Source organism: Heteronotia binoei, chromosome 21 (genome assembly GCF_032191835.1).
Source record: "Heteronotia binoei isolate CCM8104 ecotype False Entrance Well chromosome 21, APGP_CSIRO_Hbin_v1, whole genome shotgun sequence".
NCBI lineage: Eukaryota > Metazoa > Chordata > Lepidosauria > Squamata > Gekkonidae > Heteronotia > Heteronotia binoei.
In genome coordinates, this window is record NC_083243.1 from 193,427,296 (window position 1) to 193,453,368 (window position 26,073).

Consider the following 26,073-nt stretch of genomic DNA (forward strand, 5'->3'; position numbering starts at 1 on the left):
CTTCAGATACATGAAGACGTTACACCTAGTCAGTAGACAATTCTGGTGGCCTCAAATGAAAAAAGACATTTCAAAATTTGTGACCACTTGCCCAGTGTGTATAATGGCAAAGAAACAATGTGGGAAACCCCTCGATCTCCTCCAGCCCACTCCCACGGCGGAACGTCCCTGGTCTGTGGTCTCTATGGACTTTATAGGAGAACTACCAGCCTCTCAGGGCAAAACCGTAATATTGGTGGTGTGGATACTTTCTCAAAGCAAGCCCACTTCATTCCCTGTAAAAAATTGCCTACAGCAAAAAAGCTTGCCTATTTATTTTTCCAACACATTGTTAAGGTCCACTCATTCCCTGATAAGGTCATTAGTGACCGCGGCTTGCAATTCGTTGCCAACTTCTGGCGGGAGTTTTGTAAATTAACAGGAATGGAACAAGGGTTGAGCTCTGCCTATCACCCCCAAACAGAGGGGCAGATGGAACGCGTAAACGCGCTTCTAGAACAATATTTACGGTGCTATGTGAACTTCCAGCAGTCTAATTGGGTGGAGCTGTTACCATTCGCAGAATATGGATACAATAATAGCCTCCATAGCTCAACCAAAGCAACCCCATTCAAAATTGTCAATGGCTACGAGGGAAAACCGTTCCCACTGCTACCCAGTGGCAGTGGGGACAAACCCCCCACCTCTTGTCAGCAATGGTGGGAAACGCTAGGGAAAGGGTGGTCCATAATTCAAGAAAATCTGGAAATGGCCAAACAGGATTACAAAGCGCATTATGACAAAAAACATGCCCCGGAATGGGATTTTAAAGTAGGAGAAACTGTATTCCTGTCTACAAAGAACTTGCCTTTGCCACAGACTTCCAGGAAGCTCGCGTACAAATACTTGGGGCCATTCAAAATAAAAAGAGTGATAAATAAAGTGACAGTGGAGTTAGAATTGCCAAAACTGTTTAGTAAAATCCATCCTGTTTTCCATTGCAGTCTTCTTCGGCGAGATCCGGGGGCTATGAGCTGGCACCCTCGCCCGCCGGAGCCCAAACCTATTCAAGTGGAGGGTCAAGGTCACCATGAGGTGCAGGAGATATTGGATGCGAGAGAAAAAAGGGGGGTGCTCTACTTCCTAGTATGCTGGAAGTATTTCCCCCCCAGTTGTAATGAATGGGTAAAAGCATCCGACCTCCGGGCCCCCTCCTCTTTAAAAGATTTTACCTGCTGCACCCAGACAAACCCCGAGCAAGAGCTTAGGGGGGGCAGTATTTTCTAGTTGTCATAATAGTCAGATCATAGAATTGCTACTAACCATGAAATAGATTCAGGCACATCAAAGTAGCAAACCCCCTCCACTGCTTCTTTCGCTTTTACTAACAAATGCAGAAATGTCCTCTTTGAAGATAAGACCTCCTGGGATTCATTCCCAGGCCCAGCGAGGCCTGGACCCAGGAAGAGCCAACCGCAATAGAGATAAGGAAGTTAGAGTGTGAATTTCACACGCGAATGTAGAATTGTTTATAGAACCTTTTTAAAGCTTGTATTCTATAGTTTCTAAGTATCAGTTCCAATACCTAGCTCGGCTGAGCCACATGGATTATCAATAAACCAAACTTTGTTTCAAAAATCCAAGGACTGGTTATTTTGAAATCTCATGCTGGACACATAGGGCTAGAACTACCAGAGTATGGCATATCCAATTCCCATTCTAACCAAATGGTCCAGAATCATGTGTTTTTTGTAGCAGGAATTCCTTTGCATATTAGGCTACACCCCTCTTATGTAGCCAATCCTCCATGAGCTTATAGGGCTTTTATTTCCGGGCCAACTATAAGCTCTTGGGAGGACTGGCTACGTAAGGGGTGTGTGGCCTAATATGCAAAGGAGTTCTGCTACAAAAAAAGCCCTGTCCAGAATAATACTATTGTTAATAATAATGAAAGCGGCCATTACTGACTTCAGTACCTTGCCCCTAAAGGGGATACTGGCAAACAGCCTGTAATTATTTAGATCCTAATGATCTAAAGAAGCTGAAGGGAAACATGATAGAATTTTTAAAAATTCTACATGTGTGGAGAAAGTTGATAGAGAAGTAACTTCATTTTCAGAAAAATCTCTCTGAAACTCATGCTGAGCCAAAATGGGGGTGGAAAGTGGATGGTTTGCAACTTTTTCATACATTCTCAGGGTCCTCTCTTTCCATCCCACACCTGCATGCACCTGTCTTTTTGTGTTTTCTTCTCCAGCTTGGAGGCACTCCTAATGCCCATGTTCAATTGCCTGCACCACCTACACACCCCTTCCTCAACAGCACTGGCCGGTGTATGCAGTTGGGAGTGCTGTTGCCATTGCCATCAGAAATACCAGCACTGTGTACCACCCACACTGGGCCCTGGCAGCTGCTGTACCTCAAAATATGCTGATACATTTAGTGGGTCTTCCTTTATCTGCTACTACTGGAACCCTGCCTCAAGCTACAAGCAAGCTTGCTTGGTTTCGTATAAACAATTTTATTAGTAACATATGGTAGTAGAACTATTTCTACAGCTTATAAAAAAAAGCCTTAAGATGAAAGCATCATCTTACTTTCCTCCCACCCCACCCCCCAATAATTGACCCCCGCCAGTGTTATTTTTTAGAAAACAGATATTAAAGGTACCTTTATCTATCAAGAAAAAACAAAAATTGATTAAGAAAAAAAAACCCTTCAAAAGTTATCTTCTTGTCTTAAAGGTCTTAATCTTCAAAAATTGTCCAGTGTCCTTTTATTTTCCACTCTTTTTCTACATATCTTCTGAATTTCTTCCACTCCTGATTAAAGAGTTCTAAATCGCAGTCTCTTAATTTTCTTGTTAGCTTATCCATTTCACTCCATGACATAACTTTTAAAGTCCAGTCCCATTTTTCTGGTATTTTTTCTTGCTTCCACAACTGCGCATACAATGTCCTAGCAGCTGAGAGCAAGTACCATATTAAAGTTCTATCTTCTTTTGGAAAATTCTCCATTTGTAATCCCAGCAGAAATGTCTCTGCTTCTTTTTTAAATTCATATCCTAGGATCTTAGATATCTCTTGTTGAATCATCTGCCAAAACATTTTAGCTCTTTCACAAGTCCACCACATATGTTTAAAGGTGTTGAAGTAAAGAGAAAAAAGATAGATGAATATTTACAGAAAATAAAAATTGAGCCTTTAACTGAAAATATGAGAAAAACTTTGAATGACCCAATTGAAAAAATAGAAATTGAAGTAGCAATCAAGCTTGCTTGGTTTCAAGAAAATCTTTTGACAGCTATTTTTCATACTTTTCCTTGAGTGAAACACTGGGAAATTGCTGTGAAAGGTAGCAGAGAATTGTACTGCAATTAATGAATTAATTTCAAGTTATTTGAAGTTCATGCAAGCTTTTCTGCAGTTATCCCAAAAAGGATATTTATGAGGGGCTTGCAGATTTTTACTGGCTGTGTTTCCCATGCCTTTAAAAGCAACCTGTTGTGCAGATATTTAACCAGTGAACTTCTTTCATCCTTTTTATTATCTACAGGAGGAGTTTAATTTTGGTGTCAGATAGCTGTTAAAAGCAGGACCAATAAAATGGTGCCAAGTTCATAGTACCATCACTTCTGGTGCTGTTGAGATATACAGCAGTAATCTCCAATAATCTCTTTCTGTCCCATACCTCTCACTCTCACTCATTCACACAGAAATCTCATAGAAAGGCCAGCTGGCTACAACTGGAGGTGCCAACTTTACATTGGCAGAGCTCCTATGCCTGCAACAACAGTATGATGAACAGAAAAGTTTCATCCAGTAAAAATGGAAGGAAAGAAAGAAAGAGAAAGGGAAAGAATGAAATGTAAAGAAAGAACAAAAGAGAAGCCATGTTGGATCAGGCCAGTGGACCATCCAGTCTAAATTATCTCACACAATGCCCAAAAAGCACCATAATATCCACCAGTGGGCCCAGGGCACTAGAAGCCCTCCCACTGTTGCTTTTCAAACACACACACACACCCGAATCAAGAATACAGACAGAGCATCACTTGCAGGGAAAGAAGGGGGGACAAAAAAAAAAAGCCTTACTCATCATCAGATGACCGCAGCAAGCAACAATTCTGCCCAGGGGTTATTTTGTAAAAAAAAAAAAAAAAAAAAAAAAAGCTATTGGAAAGCCCACTTCCCGCCCCTCCCATCTGAAAAAAAACTTTCCTCCCTTTTTTGCCACCCAGGTCTCCTGGGGAAATCTCCCCAAAAGAACATACTGCAAGGCGCATGAAAGCTCATATCTTGAAGAACACTTCATGGATCTAAAGAGCCAGTGGACTCCAGCTTTTCTCTCAAACACTGGAAGGGGGGGTGGAAGAAGGAAGGAGAGGCAGCCCAGCTCCTCTCTTCACAACACAGAGACGGGGAAGGAAGGAAGCCAAAGAGAGCTCAGGCTTTGCAGCCTGTGTCAGTCTTCAAGGCTAGCTTTTCTCTGCACACAACACAGAGACAAGGGAAGGAAGGAAGCCAAACAGAGCTTAGGCTTTGCAGCCTGTGTCAGTCTTCAAGGCTAGCTTTTCTCTGCACAACACAGAGATGGGGGAAGGAAGGAAGTCAAGCGGAGCTCAGGTTCTGCAGCCTGTGTCAATCTTCAAAGCTAGCTTTTCTCTGCACAACAGAGAGATGGGGGGAAGGAGGGAAGCAGAGTAGAGCACATGCTTTGCTGGGAGCAGGACTAGCTTTGGCTTTTCTTGTGACCTAGTATTGAGGCTTCCATGGCCCGGTGCTGGGTCACGACCCTGCCAAAGGTTGCTCTAGAAACCTACTAAGAGTGGATTGTCACAACTGCAGAGACAGTGTGGTATAGTGGTTAAAGAGCCTAGGATCTGAGAAACCCAGGCTCAGATCCCCAGTCTGCCATGGAAGCTTGCTGGGTGACCTTGTGTTAATCACAGATTCTCCTCTTGACCTACCTCACAGGTTGTTGTGAGACTAAAATGGAGGACAGCAGAACAATTCAAGCAGCATTGGGTTCCCATTGAGGAGAAAGGTGGGATATAAATAAAGTAAATAAAATAAATCTCAGCAAGTGTGAGAAATTTTATCGGCAAAGTACCTTGCAAATCTATTACAGTGGGTTACTGATATATCTGGCTTGAATATTCAAATCCAGATTTAATCTTTACTCATTCAGCATCCTTGGCCAAATTTCTGTCTTCCAGAGTTTGTGTAAAGTCAAAATACTGCCCTCAACTGTTTGGAGGCAGAGACAGAATGCAAATGCAATAAGTTCAGGTAATTTTATTACAACAGCCTATATCCTTCTACTCCACTACCCAAAGTCTGGAGCCTTTCTCCAGCTTAAACAGCCTTTTTCAACTTAAGGTGCTCTTCCTCTAACACAGGGGTGGCAAACTTGTTTAATGTAAGAGTCACATATAATAAGGGTCAGATGTTTGAGAGCCACAAAACAGAAAGGAGAGAAGAAAGGAAAATAGTTGAGGGGGAGGAAGGAAGGAGGGAAAGTGTAAAGAAAGCAAACTTAAACGCATTCTCCAAGCCACTGGCTGGCTTGACTTGAAGAAGTGATTTAAAGAGACAAACGCCTTCTCCAAGCTGACTGACAGGGTGGGGGGAGGGGCTTCAAGAAACACACAACGGCATTTTGAGCCAGCACATGGACAGGATGCAGGTGGAACAAAAACCATGGCCAATCACATGCATCCACTTCCGGTCATGCTCCCGCCCCCAGGCCATCCCACTTGCACACCAGTGAGACAGCCTTTGGACAGGTTGGAGGTGGGAGCGGGATGGGTGGCAGATGTGCATGTTTGGTCAGGTTTTCTTGCTCCGCCCATATCCCACCTGTGTGCCAGCTCAAAATGCAAGCCTGGACCCAGTCAACGTGCGTGAAAGAGCAACACGTGGCTCCCAAGCTACAGTTTAGTCACCCCTGCTCTAATGGAAGAGTCTTTAGGCCTTCTTCCTGCCCTGTATTTTAATTGCTGTTTTTATGTTTTCATATGTGTATTTTAGCTTGATTTACATCTAAAGATGTGTTTTTGTTTGGTTTTAATGGCTAATAAAATGTATGTTTTATTATATGATTTTCAACCTGTTATCTGTTTCGATGGCCATGATAAGGGCAGAAAGGCAGAGTATAAGCTTTGTAAATAAATAATATGAACTAGGCAGTTTACCGTCATTAACTCAGGCATAAAAGGAAAACGTCAGTGGATATTCTCTAGTGGCTAATTTGCTGCATCCTTTGCTAAGATCCACAATTACTGATGAAGAGCATATTCCCAAGCAATGTAAAAAGTGGTGAATATCCAGGTGTCATGTGAAGCATTAAGCTATCACTTTATATCAGCAAGTGGTGGAAGCAAAGAAATCTCCACTATCACAGTTTTTACTTACTGCAGTCTAGTGGAGAGGTCAGGTGCAAAAAGTCACTTTGTGTCCAGAGTGCACTTTGGGTACAACTCTCAGGAGTTTTGAGTGTTATTGTTATTGCCACTCGACCACTCCAATCAATGTAAGCATCATATTTGATTGGGAACACTGACAGCCCATTAAGCAGGCCAGCTACTGAGTAGCCACTTGATTGCCACCCTCACATTTAATTTAGTCCTCTGCAATTCTAAATTTATAAATTCCATTTCATCATTAGCCCACTTTATAAAAGATCATTTTAATTCAAATCAATCTGAATGCAATCCAATTCCTAAATAAACTTTACTTTCCTCCAAAATGTGTGACATGATTTTTCTCCAATGGATAATTTATACCATAATGTTTTATTGATTAAGACATACTCCTATTTAAATTTTGTTTTGTCACTCTTCAAAGTTATGAGTCTGGGCCATACAGAAAAAAAACATTGATCCACAAAGGCAACAGAAAATGAATTGTGAGGGGGGCTTCTAAATTTTTCATTTTAATTCTCGAGCAGTGTTCCGCCAGTCGAACATGGATGGGGTGGGTCGTGGATGGGGTGGCTCGTGGATGGGGTGGCTTGTGTTTCCCACATAAATCTTGCCACAGCCACACTGGATGGCGTCCACGACAAAGGAGGATCACTTGTGCCAAATGGTTTAAACAATAATATTGATTTTTCTTGTTTTATGTAAAATGTAACAAATCAATAATATTGTTTTTGTTTAACTGTGTGTATGAGGGCATTGAGGTGGTTTCCTAGCTCTCTGGAACAAACTGCGGAACAGCTGTGTATAATTTTCAGATTAAGTACTGTATCTTTAAATACTGAGCTCAGGGCTTTGAAATGGTTGCGGTAATATGCCCTTGCAAAGAGTTGAGTGTGCTTGTATGTGTTTCTGAAAAATTTATTATTGGTGAGTTATTTCAAGTTTATGCATACCAAAAATTCGGAGGACTATGGAGATTATTATAATTTTTGAATATGTATCAATGTTTATTTCATATAGTATCAACCTTAGAAGAACTTCACATTCCCCTCTTTGACAAAGGATTTGAAATGGCGTGGCAAGTGTCAGCCGGCTTCGGGTTCCGTTGGAGGTAGACCTTTATTGTATAAGTGGTTGTTTTGAGAAATTCTTCTTGTGCTCAGTGGTTGTTTATAGTCATGTATTACTAATGGTCTAAATACATTTCATTGATGAGATGTAAAAATACTAATATAATAAGTTATTTATAAGAGTTGAAGTAATAGTATTTGTTATTCTATCACGGTATCTTTTGGTTTTGCTATCTCCCTGTGATTCTCCCTGGTTATATTGAATCCCCAGGTGGAAGCAGGCCCTCCCCTTCTTCAGAGTTGTCAGAAACCGGGGGCAGGGGAGGGAAATGTCTGCTGGGCACTTCATTATTCCCTATGGAGATCGATTCCCATAGGGTATAATGGAGAACTGATCTGGGGGGGTATCTAGGGCTCTGGAGGTGCTGTATTTTGTGGTAGAGGCATCAAATTTTCAGCATAGCATTTGATGACGCTCCGCAAAATGCTCTCCAAGTTTCAAATAGATTGGGCCAGGAGATCGAATTCTATGAGCCCCAAAAGGTGCCCCCATCGTTCATTATTTCTAATGTAGGGAAGGCATTTAAAAGGTGTGTGGTTCCCTGTAAATGTGATGGCCAGAACTCCCTTTGGAGTTCAGTTGTGCTTGTCACAACTTTGCTTATGGCTCCACCTCCAATGTCTCCTGGCTCCGCCCCCAGTGTCCCCTGATATTTTTTGAATTAGACTCGGCAATCCATGCAGACCCGAGGATCCCACAGCACAGCCTTTTGTGGTCAGACTCCCTCTTCTGTTTGGATCCAACCAACCCATAATCATACTGGGAGTAAACAGTCAGCTAGTGAAAATGTCCTGTTCAGATACAAGACTGTACTTCCTATCACCATAAAGGTCAAACACCATAACCTGAACTTCAGTGGACCAAAAAAAAGAGAGAGATCAAATATTCCACAACAAACTGTATATAACAGAAATAGTTCAAGTGAATCTAACCAGAGAGAAATTAGCTGGGATTAAAATTATTTATGATTACGTTAATTGCTTTGTTCATTTAGTAATATTTCCTTTTGATTCATCATAAGTTTTTTTTTTACGATCAGTGACAACATCATGGCAAATTTCCATAATGCTTTTTGTTTGTACAGAATTGAAATGGAAAAGAAAATGCATTCCATGTTTCTTATAGACTGAAAATGGGAAGACCTGCAACTCATTCCCTAATGCAACAAGCTAAAACTGTGGCAATTCTTATCAGCCTCTGAAATAACTTTCAATAGAAAAAAATCAACCACAAAACTCCATAGTGATGTAACTTAATACATAGCCTGCTACTTAATTTGCAAGGATGTCTCATACTTACCACTAGCCAGCCAGTTCTCAGAAAAAGAACTACTCCAAAAATGTTAATCATGCATGAAGTAAATACTCCATCCCACGTTCCAAACAGCACTGGTTCCCAGACAAAAAGCTGTATCTTCCACCAGGGTCTGTTCTGCAGTTGAGATACCTAAAGGAAGTAAACACTTCAAGTTACTTTTTTTATTTTATATTGCTGGGCACAGAGTCAGTTCACTATACAAGCAACTGCCTGGGGCACTGTGGCAATGGGGTGCTGCTCTCAAACAAATAGAGCTGATCACTCTTCTGCCTCCTATTGGGACAGTTGTGGAGAACCTATCTGGACAGTTGTGGAGAACTCCTCTATGGTTTTCATTAAAGCTGAATTCAAGAGTCTCATGAATAACTATAATTCTTAAGCAATGTGTGTATGTGTGTGTGCTGCTCTAATTGAAGCCTTCAGGATTATACTGGCACAAATACTCTCACTCTCTGCATATAATTTGTTATGTACATAATTCATAGCTACGTAAGTTAAGTAGGCATTTAAAGTATTTTTCATAAAACAAATACTTTTATATGACATTGCTGACTTTCTTTCCTCTGAACTTGGGACAAGGAAATATAATGGAAGGGGGCGGAGATACGTTTATGCTCCGTCGCCTTCCAACCTTCATCCCATCCTAAAATATGCTGTTAGTGGGGCTAGGAAAATATCCTTTTCTTCTGCACTGTTGCTGTGTAATGCCAGGTCCATTAACAATATGACATCAACTTTGCAAAATTATTTTGCAACACAGAATGTGGAGCTGGCATGCATGACTGAAACATGGGTAAGAGGGCGAGACAGTCACCCTGAAAGATCTGGCTCCCCTGAGGTTCTCAGTCCTTCATCAGTCCAGGACCAAAGGACGGTGTTGATACTTATTTGGGAAACTTTCTCCTTCAGGTTCACTCCCTGCATTAAAGATAACCAACACTGATTGTGCAGGCCTGGCATGGGATGCTGAGGAGAGTTGGGTTACCTGGCTGGTCTACCAACCACCTAGCACACCAGCAGATACCCTGTTGCATTGCTTATGCTGCTGCCTCCTCACAGTCTTCAGACCTAGTATCCATGGCAGCCTTAGCACTCTCTCAATTAGTATAAGGCTCCACACATCAAGCAGGCCACATTCTGGATTTGGAATTGGGATAAATGTGGATCGAGATGCTATTGATGCAGTGACATGCACTTTGCCCTGAAGGCCTGACTAAGCATCCCAACATCTCTCTGTTTAGGCGGCAAGCTGTTTATGTTCAGCCGGTACTTGCATAACAGTAGACATTGACTGAGATGTCAGTGGTGAGATAGCTGGACTTATTCTCTGTTTTTGCATTGAAACCATATTCTCATCAGTCTGTCTCTCACTATATAACTGCCATCTTGGTCTTGAATAGCTTTTAATGATTTCCTGATTCATATAAGTAGGTGTCAATTCCTTCCTTTGTGTCTGCTATTTCCAAATTAATATTCCTCTAATCTGGGTTTATAATACATTCTGATATCCAAACTAGTGCTGCTGCTTGATGATATAACCTAATATTCGGTACTGCCAAACTTCCTCTTTTTTTCTCATCTTGCATTATTTTAAACCCTACTCTTTCCTTTTTTCTATTACATATGAAGTTGTTTATAGTTTTCTGCCATTTTTTTAAAAAAACCTTTTCCTCTGTATCAATTGGCAGCATTTGAAACAAAAAGTCAATTTTGGTAAGACATTCATGTTCATAACAGAGATTCTGCCTAGCCATAAAATTCAGTTTGTCCCATCTTTGTAAGTCTTCAATGGTACTTAGCCAAACTTCGTAGAGATTTTTTATTTTGTCCTGTTATATTAATGCCCAAATATTTTATTGATTTTTTTGGTAACAAGGCATCCAGTTAATTTCTGTATTTCTTCTTGTTCTTCATTGGTTGTGTTTAAAAAGATTACCTTAGTTTTCTTTTTGTTCAGTTTATATCCAGAATGAGTTCCAACACTGGTTATTTGTTCCATAATGTATTTCAAAAAGATATGAGCATCTTATATTCTTCCTTTATTCCAGTAATCTTATTCTTTTCTGATTTTACTGAACATTATTTCCATTGCTAGGAAGAATAGTAGCAGTGATCAATGTCCCTTCTAAGCTGCGGAGTCTTGTGAGCAAAAATTGTACTTTGTGAGCTACTGGCTTTAAAGTTGTGAGCTGCTGCATAAATTAGTTTACTCTGGGGCCATTTTTCCTGAGCTGAGACAAAAATGTGTGAGCTGGAGGCTAAAAAATTGTGAGCTAAGCTCACGCTAACTCAGCTTAGAGGCAACACTGGTGTCCTTGTCAAGTTCCCTTGGCAATCTCAATTTTTCCCAATAAGGAACTATTCACTAAGATTCTGGAACATCAATAGATGTAAATACTTTTAATCCACAGATAAAATCCTGTTGCTCCTCCAGGAATTGTTGGTCATTATTGATACAATACAAGAACTGGAAGCCCCTTTGCTGTCTTCAGATCCATAATGACCACTTCAGCCAACACTCCCAGGATGAGGTTGACAGGATCCTGAAGACTATGAAACCCACCACATGCCTCCTGGACCCATGCCTGTCGTGGCTCGTGAAAGCCGAGGGTGATGAGATATGCCCTGCCAGAGCAGATATTATCAACTTGTCCCTGAGTTCAGGGACTTTTCCAGGGGGCCTTAAAGAAGACTGTGGTGATATCATTCTTAAAGAAACCATCCTTGGATCCTATTGATACAGTCAACTACTGCCAAGTTTCAAACTTGTCATTCCTGGGCAAGGGAGTTGAAAAAGCAGTAGCTGAACAGCTCCAGGCTTTCCTGGATGACTTCTCAATACTGGATCATGTCCAGTCCATCTTCTGCCCCAGCTATGGGATGGAGACAGCAATAGTTGCCCTTTCAGATGACCTCCAGAGGCACCTGGATCAAGGCAGATTGGTGCTGCTATTACTTAATCTGACAGCCCTGCCACTAGGAAAACTAGGCAATTACCTAGGGTGCCAGTCTTCAGGGGGCGTTGAATTGGGCACCCCCATGTGACTTGGTAATGTTAGTGCAAGGGGGGTGCCAGACAGTATAGGGCCGTCCCTGCTGACAGCAGAGTTCTATACGGCCCATTACCATCTTATGACCCACTTCCTCACCAATGTAGGGATTTGTGGGGCAGTCTTACAGTGGCTTGTCTCCTTTCTCTACAGTCATAGACAGAGGGTGGTGCTTGGGAAAAGACTCTCACCGTGTTACCCCTTGGTATGAAGCGTTTGGTGTAGTGGTTAAGTGCGCAAACCCTTATCTGAGAAAACCGGGTTTGATTCCCTATTCATCCACATGCAACTGCTGGAGTGACCTTGGGTCAGTCATAACTCTGTCACAGCTGTTCTGATGAAAAGCAGTTTCTGTCAGAGCTCTCTCAGCCTCATCTACCTCACAGGGTGTCTGCTGTGGGGAGGGGAAGGGAAAGGAGATTGTAAGCCACTCTGAGACTCCTTTGGTTAGTGAAGGGCAGGGTATAAATCCAGTTTCTTCTCTTCTACCCCTACATTATTTATATGTACCCCTCACCCTGTTGGTCCAGAGCTTTGGGCTGGGTTGCCAACAATACGCTGATGACACAGCTATACCTGTTAATGGATGGCCAACTGGACTCCAGTCCAGATATTTTGGTCTGGGCTCTGGAAGCTGTGGCTGGATGGTTAAAACAAAGTCAGCTGAAACTAAATCCATCAAAGATAGAGGTTCTACACCTGGGCTGAGGGGGTGGGTGGGAGTGGGGATCCAACTCGCAGCTGTTGATACCAGCACCAACAATGAAAGGTTTGGGTGTAATGCTAGATGCCTCATTATCTATGGAGGCCCAAGTCACAAATGTTGCCAGATCAGGATTCTTCCATCTTTGCCAGATCAGGCAACTGGCTCCATATCTCTCCTATTGTGAACTAGCCACAGTGACCCATGCAATGGTCATTTTCAGGCTGGACTACTGCAACTCACTCTATGCAGGGCTACCCTTGAGTCTGACCTGGAAACTTCAGTTGGTCCAGAATGCAGCGGCATGTTTTCTGAGGGGAACACCATTAAGAGTACACATACATCCAGTGTTCTGCCAGCTGCACTGGCTTCCAGTTGAGTATGGGTTAAGATGAAGGTTTTGGTTTTGACCTTTAATGCACTATGCAGTCTGGGACCAACATACCTTCAGGATCGTCTCTTCTGGTATGTCCCCAGAAGAGCATTATGCTTGATGGACCAAGAACTGCTGGGGGTCTCTGGCCCCAAGGATGTCCTCCTCACCTTGACCAGAGCTATAGCCTTTTTGGCTCTGGTGCCAGCCTGGCAAAAGGGTCTCCCTGATGAGATCTGGGCCCTGCGGGACTTTATGCAGTTCCACAGGGTCTGCAAAATGGAGATGTTCTGCCAGACTGTTGGTTGAAGCAGCAATCTAATTGCTTTGGCCTCCTCCACCCTGATCTGTCTGACTGCTATGTGCAATCTAGTGTGCCCATCAGCACTAACTGACATCCATCTGCACATATGTGGGGAACCTATACAGGAGCAATCAGATATGGTGTAACTGTTGATGCCATCAATTGCTATAATCATTTTACTGGTATAATACAATTAATGCAATTGCTTGGTTGATGTTTTACAAGATGGGATTATGTATTCATTATTTGTTGTAACCCGCCCTGAGTTGGCTTGCAGGGTAGGGTGGGCTAGAAGTCCAATGATAAATAATTTTTTTTTAAAAAAATTAGAATTGTCTTGGTTAAGTTACAATTAGATATGTTAACAAGCAGGAGACCGACAAGGGCCTGCAGGGGTTTCTCATTTTCCTCTTCCTCTCTATTTCCTCTTTCCATTCCCTGCAAGTCCACATAGCCTCTCCTGAGGTGAGACAGCCTGTTTTCTGCTTCCTTCTCATTGAGCAGGCAACTGTCAGGACCCACATCTCCTGCCATGCTTTCTTGAGTGGTTTTACATACAATATAATTGTCACTGTCTTGCTATGTGGTGTCTTATGGGGTCACATTTTCTCCTCTTTGAATGGTTTGTACAAGATTATTTTGTCTCTCAGTGTGAGGTGTTAAGGGGCTAACTGGGAACACAGAGCCTCCCCCCTGGAGACAGAGTCTGGGAACGTCCTCCGCTTCTCAAGAGACAGGGAGATGAGTTCACTGTGAATTGTTTCACATTATGTCTTTGAAGTACTGGGGGGGAGGGAAGCCCTCATTTTCTGAAATTATTTAATACTTACTGTAAGTCTTAGTTTCATTTCTGGCAAGACATCCATAGGGAAAGATCTGAACAAGTAACATATCCATAAAGCTTCATTTATGCCTTCATAAGCAGTAGTCCGCCTGAGACCAATTTAGCACTAGAGCTTGTTCTGAGTGGAGAGCCCTTTTGATCCCGGCACTTCTCTCCATTTTCGCACAAGTTGCCCCGGATCTGTGAGCTGGCGCACCGTTCTCCCACAGAAAGCAGAAACTGCTTGGAAGAGAATCCTGCTTGCTGCGGACGAGCGCCGCACCAACTTGCAGCTCCGCGGCAACTTGTGCAAAATTGGAGAGAAGCCCTGGGAGCAAAAGGGCTCTCCACCCGGAACAAGCCTTGTGCAAAATTTGTCTGTTACTTGGTAAGACCTCACAGCAACCTGCCTTTATCTGCCACCCTGTCTTCAGCTTTCCTTCCTTCTCTGCCACTAGTAGCCTCTTCTTGAAAAAACTATGGCCCAGTTGTGAAGTGCTGGCTGCTGGGCAGGCCCAGTTGGGCACTGGAGATCCTGCAAATACTTGCGGGGGGCAGCTAATTTCTTCCCATGTCCCCTTCCCCACACTATTTCCCTCCTCCCGACAGTCTCTATATCCACACCATTTCCTGCTTCCTTCTCTCCTTCCCAATCACACACCAACCTTTTTATCTGCCCACCATTTTCAGTTATATATATTATTTTATTTATACTCCCACCTTTCTCCACCATGAGGAACCAAAGCAGCTTACATCATTCTCCTTTTCTCTATTTCACCCTCACAGCAACTCTGTGGGATAAATTAGGCTGAGAATGTATAACCGATCCAAGTTCACCCAGTGACCTACAGCAAAGTGGTGATTCAAACCTAGGTCTCCCAGATCTTGGACCGAAACTCGAACCACTACACCACTCTTGCTTTTGTGAGGTGGCTGCTGTTGTAGAGTAGCCAGGTTTGGTCAAGTTGCATGGTAGCATCACCTAGCGATTGCTGGTAGGCCTGGCCCCAATGAATACTCCCTCAGTGGTTAAAACAGCCCCCTTCCTCTGCCTTTTGCTGAGGAAAATCAAGACCTGAAAGATACAATCCTGTTTAGCTGCTTAGCAACAGCCACTGAGGAAAGCTTCTGTTATTTTGGGCATTATCAACCAATATGGTTGTTTTTAATATTTCAAATTTTTCTGCAAGCGTTGAGTTTTTCAGGTTTGTAGAAAGGTCTGTGTTGTCTGCTCCCATTTCCAGACCAGATTTTGCTATGTTGAGACTATTGGCTATTTCAAACTCCAGCCCACCCATCCTTATACTTGAAAATCCTGCATGTATATGGAGGCAACATGATCTTCAACAATTAATCATGTGGGAAGGTAAGAGACTTCAATGACTCAGTAGCGAGGGAAAGTGACTCTTTGTATGCTAGCTCAAAGACTAGCAAATTTATTGTAGCATATTATTCATGGCTCAGTCCTGTTTCATCAGATACGTGTAAACCCTCAATAAGCAGATACAACTACACTAATGAATATAGAGGAGAAAAAATGTGACCATGGAAACGGCAAGGAGTACACTGTTGCACGTTTCTCTGGAAAACTCAGACATATTTGATAAGCATGTTGACCATTCACAATAGGCTTCCCAATCCCCAGGTCCCAGCGGGGGATCCCCTGGTTTTACAGGCTTCCCCCCTCCCCCAGCCAGCTGGCCGGCGGGGGAAGCCCCACCCCCACAGCCATTATGCACCTCCATGAACAATTCCCTTAAGGAATGATGGTGAATTGATCCGCCGGTATCGGGGGCTCTGGGAGGGCTGTTTCTTGAGGTAGAGGTGCCAAATTTTCAGTATAGCATCTAGTGCCTCTTCCCAAAATGCCCCCCAAGTTTCAAAAGTATTGGACCAGGGGGTCCAATTCTACGAGCCCCAAAAGAAGGTGCCCCTATCCTTCATTATTTTCTATGGAAGGAAGGCATTTTAAAAGGTGTGCTGTCCCTTTAAATGTGATGGCCAAAACTCCCTTGGAGTTCAATTCTGCTTGTCACACCCATGCTCCTGACTCCGCCCCCAATGTCTCCTGGCTCCACCCCCAAAGTCTCCTGGCTCCACCCCCAAAGTCCCCAGATATTTCTTGAATTGGACTTGGCAACCCTAATTCACAACCATTACACTATATTAGTTTAAGCCTTAGGTAATAGAATTGAATCTACTGTTAAATTCTAATTCAGGATTTACTTAAGTTACACAATTAATTTTTTAGTGTCTGAGGAACCACAAAACTTTCCCATACATTGAAGGAGGGAAATTATATCACCCGTTAAAATTTCTACCGTGGACTTAAGAACACTTTCAATGAACATGTATTTCTATATTTTTAAACAATTAAAGTCTGAATGAAGGTTTCTTTATCATTTGCCAATACAAGAACAAATACAAATGAAAATTAGCATACATCATATAAGACATATGAAAATAACATTAAACAAGGATAACACAAAGACCAAAAATAGATCAAAAGTAGATCTTTTTTTTTTTTGTAGAAAAAACTAAAGTACATTATATCCCAGGAACCTGCAGGTTACTTTTTTATTTTTTAATAAACCCATGTTGAACTATTTGAAAATATAGAAAAACGTGGAAAATTTTCTGAGTGCTGTTGAGCTGTTTGTTTCTAAAATCTTTTTATTGCATTTTATTGCTTTATCATATGTTGTACTCCGCCTTAAGCCCTACGGGGAATGGGCAGAATAGAAAATACTGAATAAATATTTAGGAAATAACAGTAGAGAGTTGGGTAGCAAAACTATACCTTGTTTGGAGGGACAAAATACCTTGAGCCAGCGTGGGCTGTACATTAGTGGAAGCACAGATGCATACAAGTTAGGGTTGCCAAGTCCAATTCAAGAAATATCTGGGGACTTTGGGGGTGGAGCCAGGAGACTTTGGGGGTGGAGTCAGGAGACATTAGGGGTGAAGCCAAGATCAAGGCTGTGACAAGCATAATTGAACTCCAAGGGGAGTTCTGGCCCTCACATTTAAAGGGACAGCACACCTTTTCAATGCCTTCCTTCCATAGGAAATAATGAAGGATAGGGGCACCTTCTTTTGGGGCTCATAGAATTGGACCACCTGGTCCAATCTTTTTGAAACTTGGTGGGTATTTTGGGGAAAGGCACTAGATGCTATACTGAAAATTTGGTGCATCTATCCCAAAAAACAGCCCCCCCAGAGCCCCAGATACCCGCGGATCAATTCTCTATTATTTTCTATGGGAATAAATCTTCATAGGGAATAAGAGAGTTCCCAGCAGACACTTCCCTCCCCTCCCCCCGCTTTCTGACGACCCTGAAGCGGGGGGAGGGCCTCCAAACCGGGGGATCCCCTCCCCCCACCTGGGGATTGGCAACCCTAATGCAAGTCAAAAAGCCAGAATTCAATGGTAAGGAAATGGGAACTTTTCCACATACCTGATGTGCCTCTTCATGAAACAGTTCTTGTGCATGCCCACCACTCCTCCGGCTGGTGCTGCCCCCGGGCACAAACGGCCTGCCTTTCATGGTGAAGCAGCAGTTGGGGGGTGCTGCCATAACGCCAAAATCACTGTAGACGCAGCACAAGGGCAGCTGTTATGCTCGGTACATTTCTACAGCCCTGGGCTTGACGCAGTGGAGACGTCATTGCTTTACTTCCCCTGTTTCAACGGAAAGACAGGACAAGTTGTCATCACATTCCCATCTACAGACACAACAATATTACCACTGTAAAACATGCACAGTGAAGTAAAACGGGAGAAGTGTCACAACTAGGGTTGCCAATCCCCAGGTGGGGGCAGGGGATCCCCCAGTTTGGAGACCTTCCCCCCCCGCCTCAGGGTCGTCAGAAAGTGGGGGGAGGGGAGGGCACAGGACTTACAGGCTGCCTTGGAACCAGCTCAGCCAATCAGAAAAAAGCTGCAGCCGCTCAGGCACTGAGAAGGCAGCTTTCCATAGACATATCTAGGAAGGAGCAGTGGGGAGGGGGAGCTCAGCAGGGATGCCATACAGTCCATCTGCCAAAGCTGCCATTGCTTTCCGGGTAACTGATCTCTGTACTCTGTAGATCCACTGTAGTTCCAGCCCCTCACCTGAAAGCTGGCAACCACAAGTCCTATGTGCCGTACCACAGATTTAATCTACGCCCCTACACCCTTACGGCCCGCTGCATCACTGCATTGTGGAGCTGTACCATCTTGCTCATATCACCTTGCTGAACTAACTACTGCACTTACTGAATGTTGAATGTATGATTTTATTGTGATTTTAATTTAAATTGCTGTACTCCGCTCTGAGCCCCCCAAAAGGGGGAAGGGGCAGAGTAGAAATAAACTAATAATAAACTAATAATAATAAAAGATTTTGGTTTTATCATACATATAAGAAAACTGGAAAAAAGAGTATTAGAGAGGTTTAACTGGAAAAAAGGATAATAGAGGGGTGGAGGGGTTAGTCCATGGACTCCCAATCCATAGGTATGAGCCAGAAATCAGGGTGACTACAGTGAATATTAATGGTATTAATACAGCAGTTAAAAGATCTTGTTTTTCGGCCCATTTGAAAGAGGAAAATCAGATATTATTTTTGTACAGGAAACCCACCAAAGCTCTGAGGCAAAGCCTTTTTAAAGGTCAACTTTGTTCCTACTACATTATCAGTCTATAGGCCCTTCTAAATCTAGAGGAGTGGCTATTCTCATTACCTCAAGACTACGTTTTAAATATGAAGCTTCTGAAAAAGATGCTACAGGTAGATATATATTTGTTAAAGGGTGGATGGGCTCCTGTAAAATAACTTTGGATGCAATCTGTGCTCCCAATGATAATCAAGAATCCTTTTTGAAGGCAGCTTTACAAAAGTGGACGCAATTTAAGGAAGGTGTAACAATGATTGGGGCTGATTTAAATTTGGTCCTAGATATAATGAAAGATAAATCCCAGATTCCACAAAAATTGGCTAAAAGGAAGTTAAAGATAGCTAAAATTCTACAGTCCCCTGGTTTAATTGATATTTGATTATTTTTGTACCACTCTGCATGGGATTATGTCTTGTTCCCATACTCACAAGGTTAGCTCAAGAATAGACTTTATTTTGACTTCCTTAATTTTAAAAGATGCTTTAATATCTGCTGAAATAGGGCCAAAACTACTCACTGATCATTCCTGGGTCCATTGTAATTTAATGTTGAAAGAAGTGGAGAAACCCGAGGGGTTATGTAGATTCAACAAATCTTTCCTTAATAATGATGGTATAAAAGGCATGATAGAGAAAGAATTAAAATTTTATTTTGAAACAAATGATATGGTAGAGATTTCACCTTCAGTACTGTGGAACATGTGGAAGTCCTTTTTAAGAGGGAAATTGCCTGCCTGTTCGGTGGTGCTGAAAAAACAAAAATTAAATACTAAAGTAATTTACTACAAAATATTAAAAATCTGGAATCTATATATTTTAAAACATGCTCTAAAACAATATATAAACAATTACAAGCCGAGTGGAAAATTTTAGAGACATTGGAAATTGATCACATTTTAAAAATTTTAAGTTTTAATCTATACAAAACAACGTTACTGGCAAAGATCCAATAAGGTCCTAATGGAAAACTCAAAATATTCAACGATCCAGAGTAATAGACTCCATGAAGAGTTTAGAAGGGGCTACTTTAACAAAGTTAAAAGATATGGCTAATTTATTTGCCTCTTTCTATTCATCTTTGTATGCTAATAGTTCCATTGATAGGTTAGTCCTGGAACAATTTTTTAAACAACTGGAATTAATACCTCATTTTAATAAAGCTGATAGAGTTTTTTTGAACCAACCTATAACAGAGGAGGAAGTTGTGGAGTCAATAAATATTTTAAAATTCAACTGTCAGATAGGAACCACCAGACAAGACAGGTGGCTAGGTTCTGTTCCCAGGTTTATAAAGAACGCAAAAAGCAAGACAAATAGGCCAAACTGTAAATCTTTTAACAAATTTTAAAGTGACTTAAAAAAAAAAAAAAAACCCTCAATTCAGGGTAATGATGATTATCAGGTGGAGTTTTATAAATAATTTCATAAGATCTTAGTTCCATATTTCACCAGAAATTGTAATTATATTATGACCAGCGGAGAATTACCCCCTTCGTAGTCCTACACTACTATAGTTCCTATTGTTAAAGAAGGAAAAGACGAATCCCAGACTTCCTCATATTGACCAATTGCTCTCATTAATCAAGGTAACACAATTTTTATGGCTGTTTTAGCTCAAAGATTAAAATCTATTATTAGTAAATATATACATCATGATCAGACTGGCTTTATGCCCAATAGAAATATAGCTGATGACATGAGAAGAACGTTGAACATAATTAGTCATGGAAAATTTGCAAAATTGAAATCTTTGATTTTAAGTGTTGATATCTAAAAAGCCTTTGATTCCATCAATAAGAATTATTTTCTACCCCTGTTACATATTATGGGATGTGGCTCCGATTTTTTTACTGCAATGATTCACTTTATAAATTAAATAAGGCCCAGGTTAGAGTAAATAATTCTAGGTCTACAGTGCTGCAAATACATCTTGCTCCCCTTTGAATTTTGGAATTTCTCCAATTATTGGTCATCTGCCTTCTTATCTATCAACTCTCCATGCTCCACAATTGCACAGAGCATTTACTCTCGCCAGATATAATATTATCCCATCAGCAGTTACCTATGGTAGATTTAAAAAAATCCCACTCTCATTGTGGGAAATCAAATGCAAGACTGATCAGACAGGCAAAAAGGGACTATGAGGAGCATATTGCAAAAAACAAACACAAACAATAAAAATTTCTTCAAATATATTAGAAGCAAGAAACCAGCCAGGGAGGCAGTGGGGCCCTTGGATGTAAAGGGGTCAAAGGATTACTGAAGGAGGATAGGGAAATGGCTGAGAAGCTGAATGCATTTTTTGCCTCCGTCTTCACTGTGGAAGATGAGAAGTGTTTGAACATTCCAGAACCACTAATTTCAGAAGGGGTGTTGAAGGACCTGAGTCAGATTGAGGTGACAAGAAAGGAGGTCCTACAACTGATATACAAATTAAAACCTAATAAGGCACCAGGCCTGGATGGCATACATCCAAGAGTTCTGAAAGAACTCAAAGGTGAACTTGTGGATCTCCTGACAAATATATGTAATCTTTCATTGAAATCTGCCTCCGTTCCTGAGGACTGGAAGAGGTAGCAAATGTCACCCCCATCTTTAAAAAGGGTTCCAGAGGAGATCCGGGAAATTACAGGCCAGTCAGTCCGACTTCAATAATGGGAAAGTTGGTAGAAACCATTATCAAAGACAGAATGAGTAGGCACATTGATGAACACAAGTTATTGAGGAAGACTCAGCATGGGTTCTGCAAGGGAAGATCTTGTCTCACTAACCTGTTACAGTTCTTTGAGGGGGTGAACAAACATGTGGACCAAGGGAAATGGTCCACATTTCCCTTGGACTGAAAGGAGTTTGTCACTATGCCTGGCACTGGTTGCCTGGGGGAGGCCTGAGCCCCCAAGTCCTGCATTGGTTGCCCAGAGGGGGCTCACTCCCCCCCAAAAAAGCTTGAGCCCCTGACCCCCCCCCCCTGTGGTTTATGCCTATGCCACCATTTAAGAAGGATATAGACAAGCTAAAATGTGTTTGGAGGATGGCAACGATGGTGAGGGGTCTGGAGACCTTTGAGGAAAGGCTGAAAGAGCCGGGTATGTTTAGTCTGGCAAAGAGACAGCTGAGAGGTGATATGATCATCGTTGAGTATTTGAAGGGCTGGCATATAGAAGATGATGCAGAATTGTTTTCTGTGGCCCCAGAAAGTTGGGCCAGAACCAACGTGCTGAAATTAAATTAGAGGAGTTTTTGACTAAATGTTAGGAAGGACTTCCTGACTATTAGAGCAGTTCCTCCGTGGAACAGGCTTCCTCAGGAGGTGGTGGGCTCTCCTTCCATGGAGGTTTTTAAGCAGAGGCTCGATGGCCAGCTGGCAACAAAGCTGAGTCTGCGAATTAGGCAGATCATGAGAAGGAGGGCAGGAAGGGCTGCATCAGTGCTTAGCTCTCATGGCCCTTTCTTACATGCCCAGGGAAATGCTGATTGCCACTTTGGGGTCAGGCAGCAGTTTTTCTCCAAGCCACTTTGGCAAGGGATTCTGGAGGTTTTTACCACCTTCTGGGCATGGAGCAGGGGTCGGTGGGGATGTATGTGTGTGGGGGCGGGAGATATTTGTGAAGTTCCTGCATTGTGCCCCTAGGGGGTTGGACTAGATGATCCTAGAAGTCCCTTCACTCTTATGATTCTATGCTACTGAAAGCAGAGTTTAATCTCTAAATACACAAGGAGATTGTGGGAGCAGTCCTAAGCAGGTGTATTTAGATGCATTCCCATTTTAGTCAGTGGACTTTATTCTAAGAAAAGGGTTCTTAGGACTAAAGCCTGTATTGCTGTCCTTCAGAAGAAATTGGTTTAGATTCTTTCCCTTGGGGACAGATTACTTCCCGAGCAATCCACTCTAAATTTGGTTTGGAGCTTTTGTGCCCAAAACATATGGGGGAAATATCCAACACAGTCTAGGTGGAATGGCAGCATTTCTCCTATATGGCATGTCTCTTACAGCAATATGTGAAAAAGAATGAGAACACTTATGAGGCATGGCTGTTTTATTATTTTCCCCTTTTTCACGGGACTTTTAATACTGTTTGATGCTTTGGGTGCAGGTCTCTACTGTTCTTCCTTACCTGATCCTTTGTGCGCCCCCTCCCCCTGCCATGCTGCCCTCAAGAGCAGCAGGACAGAGCACTGCGGTGCGCTGTCCTCCAAGCACGCCTTCCCTTGAAAGGGAAGCCAGACTTGGAGGAGAATGCACCCCCCCTGGCTGCTCTTGCCTTGGAAGTGAAAGCAGCCGGCTGGGGAGTGGGCTCAGCTTCTCCAAGCCTGCCTTCTCTTGCAAAGGAACCCTGGTTTAGAGGAGAAGGCGCCGTGCCCAATTGCTCTTGCTTTCAAGGTGGGAGCAGTTGGGTTCTCCTGCAAGGGAAGCCAGGCTTAGAGGAGCACACCTAGGGTTGCCAATCCCCAGATGGGGGCAGGGGCTCCCCCGGTTTGGAGGCCCTTCTCCTGTTTCAGGGTCGTCAGAAAGCGGGGGGGGGGGGCGGGGGAGGGAAATGTCTGCTGGGAACTCTGCTATTCCCTATGGAGATTTATTCCCATAGAAAATCATGGAGAATTGATCTGTGGGTATCTGGGGCTCTGGGGGGGGGGGCTGTTTTGGGGGGTAGAGGCACCAAATTTTCACTATAGCATCTAGTGCCTCTCCCCAAAATACCCCCCAAGTTTTGAAAAGATTGGACTGGGGGGGTCCAATTCTATGAGCCCCAAAAGAAGGTGCCCCTATCCTTTGTTATTTCCTATGGAAGGAAGGCATTGAAAAGGTGTGCTGTCCTTTTAAATGTGATGGCCAGAACTCCCTTCGGAGTTCAACGATGCTCGTCATGGCCTTGATCTTGGCTCCACCTCTCATGTCTCCTGGCTCCACCCCCAAAGTCTCCTGGCTCCACCTCCAAAGTCCCCAGATATTTCTTGAATTGGACTTGGCAACCCTAAGCACCCCTGCCCAGCGTGCTCTCCTCCTCCTCGGCGGAGCCTGCCCTAAGAAGGGCACACTGCGCAGCCCTCACTTGACCGCCGCCCCAACAGCCTGCGCGGGTGTCTGACTGCCTCCGAGAGCCTGCCCAGTCCTCCCCAACTGCGAGGGGGCTGCCGCCGCTCCGGGGCCCTGCTTAGGCAAGGAGCTAGCGGAGAAGTTGCACGCAGCCTTATTGCATAGACGGCGGCGCCGCTGCTTTATACGCCAGGGGGGGAACACGGTTTACTGTCGCGCGTGAGGACGCCGTGCCGCGGGCGTGGCGGCTGCTTCGTGCGGGCTGCAAGGCAGGTGAAACCGGCAGGCGCAGCGCTCGCCTCGGCAGCGGCACGATCCGGCGGCAAGGAAGCCCTCGTGGGCGCGGCGCTCTGGGGGCGGCTTCCTCGCAGTGCTGACGAGCCACGGCTTGGAGCTGCGCCAGGCCGCGCTGCAAACTTCCTGCATCCGGCAGCCACCTGCTGCTCCCCCGCAGCCTCCACCGGCACAACGGCGAGCCGGGCCACTGCAGGCGGCCCCGAGGAGTCCGCCGCAGCCAAGTCGCGCGCGCTCAGCCTGCAAGCAGAGCCCGGTGGCGCCGCAGAGGCCGGGAAGCTCCTTCGCGCCCCCTCGCAGTGCTAACCTGCCGATCGGCTTCAGCCTGCCTGCCCTCGACGGCTTTCCGGAACCCCCCGCGCTCGCCCCCAGCGGCGTGCAGTGCACCGCGCGGGGAGCTTTTCCTCCGTTGCCACCCCCTCCCGCTCCCCCCAAAGCCAGGAGGAAGGCTGCTGCCGCTCACCGGGCTTCTCTTGGAAAAGAGGCGGCTTTCCCGCACGCGCTGCAGGCTCCCGGGCAGCAGCCCCTCTGTCCCGCCCGCCTGCCTGCCTGCCTACCTGGATGGCCGGACACCTGAGTGCCACGTGGGCCGGGCTGGGGGTGGCTTTCTTCGAGTCCAGGAAGGAACGCTTTTATTTCTCAAGTGTTTGCAGAAGGGGGAGGGACACGGACGGCTAGGAGCAGGGCCCTGTTATTGGTAGCTCGATGACTTTGTTTGCCGTTGTGGAATTAAAATTTGGGGCCAGCCTTTCTTGCGCAAAGATTTATGAAGGCTAGGGACTTCCGTTTTAAAAGCGAGGGTGGCTTGAATCTAATAATTTAAGAGTTATTTTTTTCCGTGGAGGAGGGGGGCAGGCAGTTGAAACTCTTCAGTCACAAGAATTGACAGGCGGTAAATAGAATACAGAGGCAGCTCTGGTTTTGGCCCATAGCAAAAGCTGTAGCCCTGTAATATCGTATATGAACATATGAAGCTGCCTTATACTGAATCAGACCCTCGGTCCATCAAAGTCAGTATTGTCTACTCAGACTGGCAGAGGCTCTCCAGGGTCTCAAGCTGAGGTTTTCCACACCTATTTGCCTGGACCCTTTTTGGAGATGCCGGGGATTGAACCTGGGACCTTCTGCTTCCCAAGCAGATGCTCTACCACTGAGCCCCTATCCCTCCCCTGCTCTCCAGGGTCTCAAGCTGAGGTTTTTCACACCTACTTGCCTGGGCCCTTTTTTGGAGATGCCAGGGATTGAACCTGGGACCTTCTGCTTCCCAAGCAGATGCTCTACCTCTGAGCCACCGTCCCAATATCTTTGATAAAGACCAACCAAATAATACAAAATAGTGTGCAGGCTTTTCAGTTGTATAAAACTCTTCACCATGGTCGTTTTCGCACTCACCTCCAGCCAGCGCGATCCCCCTCTTCACCGCGCAGGATCTGCGCGGATTTCACACTAAATTGGGGAGGGATGGTGTGTACATTTTTTATATAGGGGCCACAGCCAGTTCAAACTGATACATTCAACCAGATGCTAAGAGCCTTCTGGAATTTGCTGGCCTAAAACCTGTTCTTTAGATGGTTATATGCTCTTATTTTCTTAATGATTAATATATTTTTTAAAATTTAATGCTGAGCAGACCCTTCTTTTTGCAGCAATTTGCTCAACACACTTAAGTGGGAATTCAATACCTCTTAGAATTTACTGGCAATTGCCCTATGCACAAGACTGCAATTTAAAAGCCAATGCTCATAATATCATGCAGCTGTGTGCCACATGTAACATTCACTTAAGAGTCTAATAAATTAACAACAATTTCATCTAGGCTGAAACCCCCTAACCAACTGGAACACTCACAACAAAGTTACAAATACGTTATGTAATATATATATATTTATATATATATATACCTAATTGCATTATTATAAATCTATTTCATGTAAATTCCCCAATAAAGGCAATATAACAGGAAAAGGGGGGGGGGGGACACA

General features: G+C 43.8%; 1 protein-coding gene across 1 annotated transcript in view; it reads right to left on the bottom strand.

The window, feature by feature from the left end:
- SLC12A8 (solute carrier family 12 member 8) overlaps positions 1-24,149 on the bottom strand; it is a 216,331-nt gene extending 192,182 nt beyond the window's left edge. The window contains exons 1-4 of the mRNA XM_060262801.1: positions 24,009-24,149; positions 19,445-19,509; positions 17,563-17,786; positions 8,834-8,980 (exon numbers count right to left, since the gene is read on the bottom strand). Of these exons, the coding sequence (XP_060118784.1) occupies positions 8,834-8,980; positions 17,563-17,682 (267 nt within the window). The 5' untranslated portion in view covers positions 17,683-17,786; positions 19,445-19,509; positions 24,009-24,149. The remainder of the gene's footprint in view (positions 1-8,833; positions 8,981-17,562; positions 17,787-19,444; positions 19,510-24,008) is intronic.
- Positions 24,150-26,073: the final 1,924 nt, after the last annotated feature.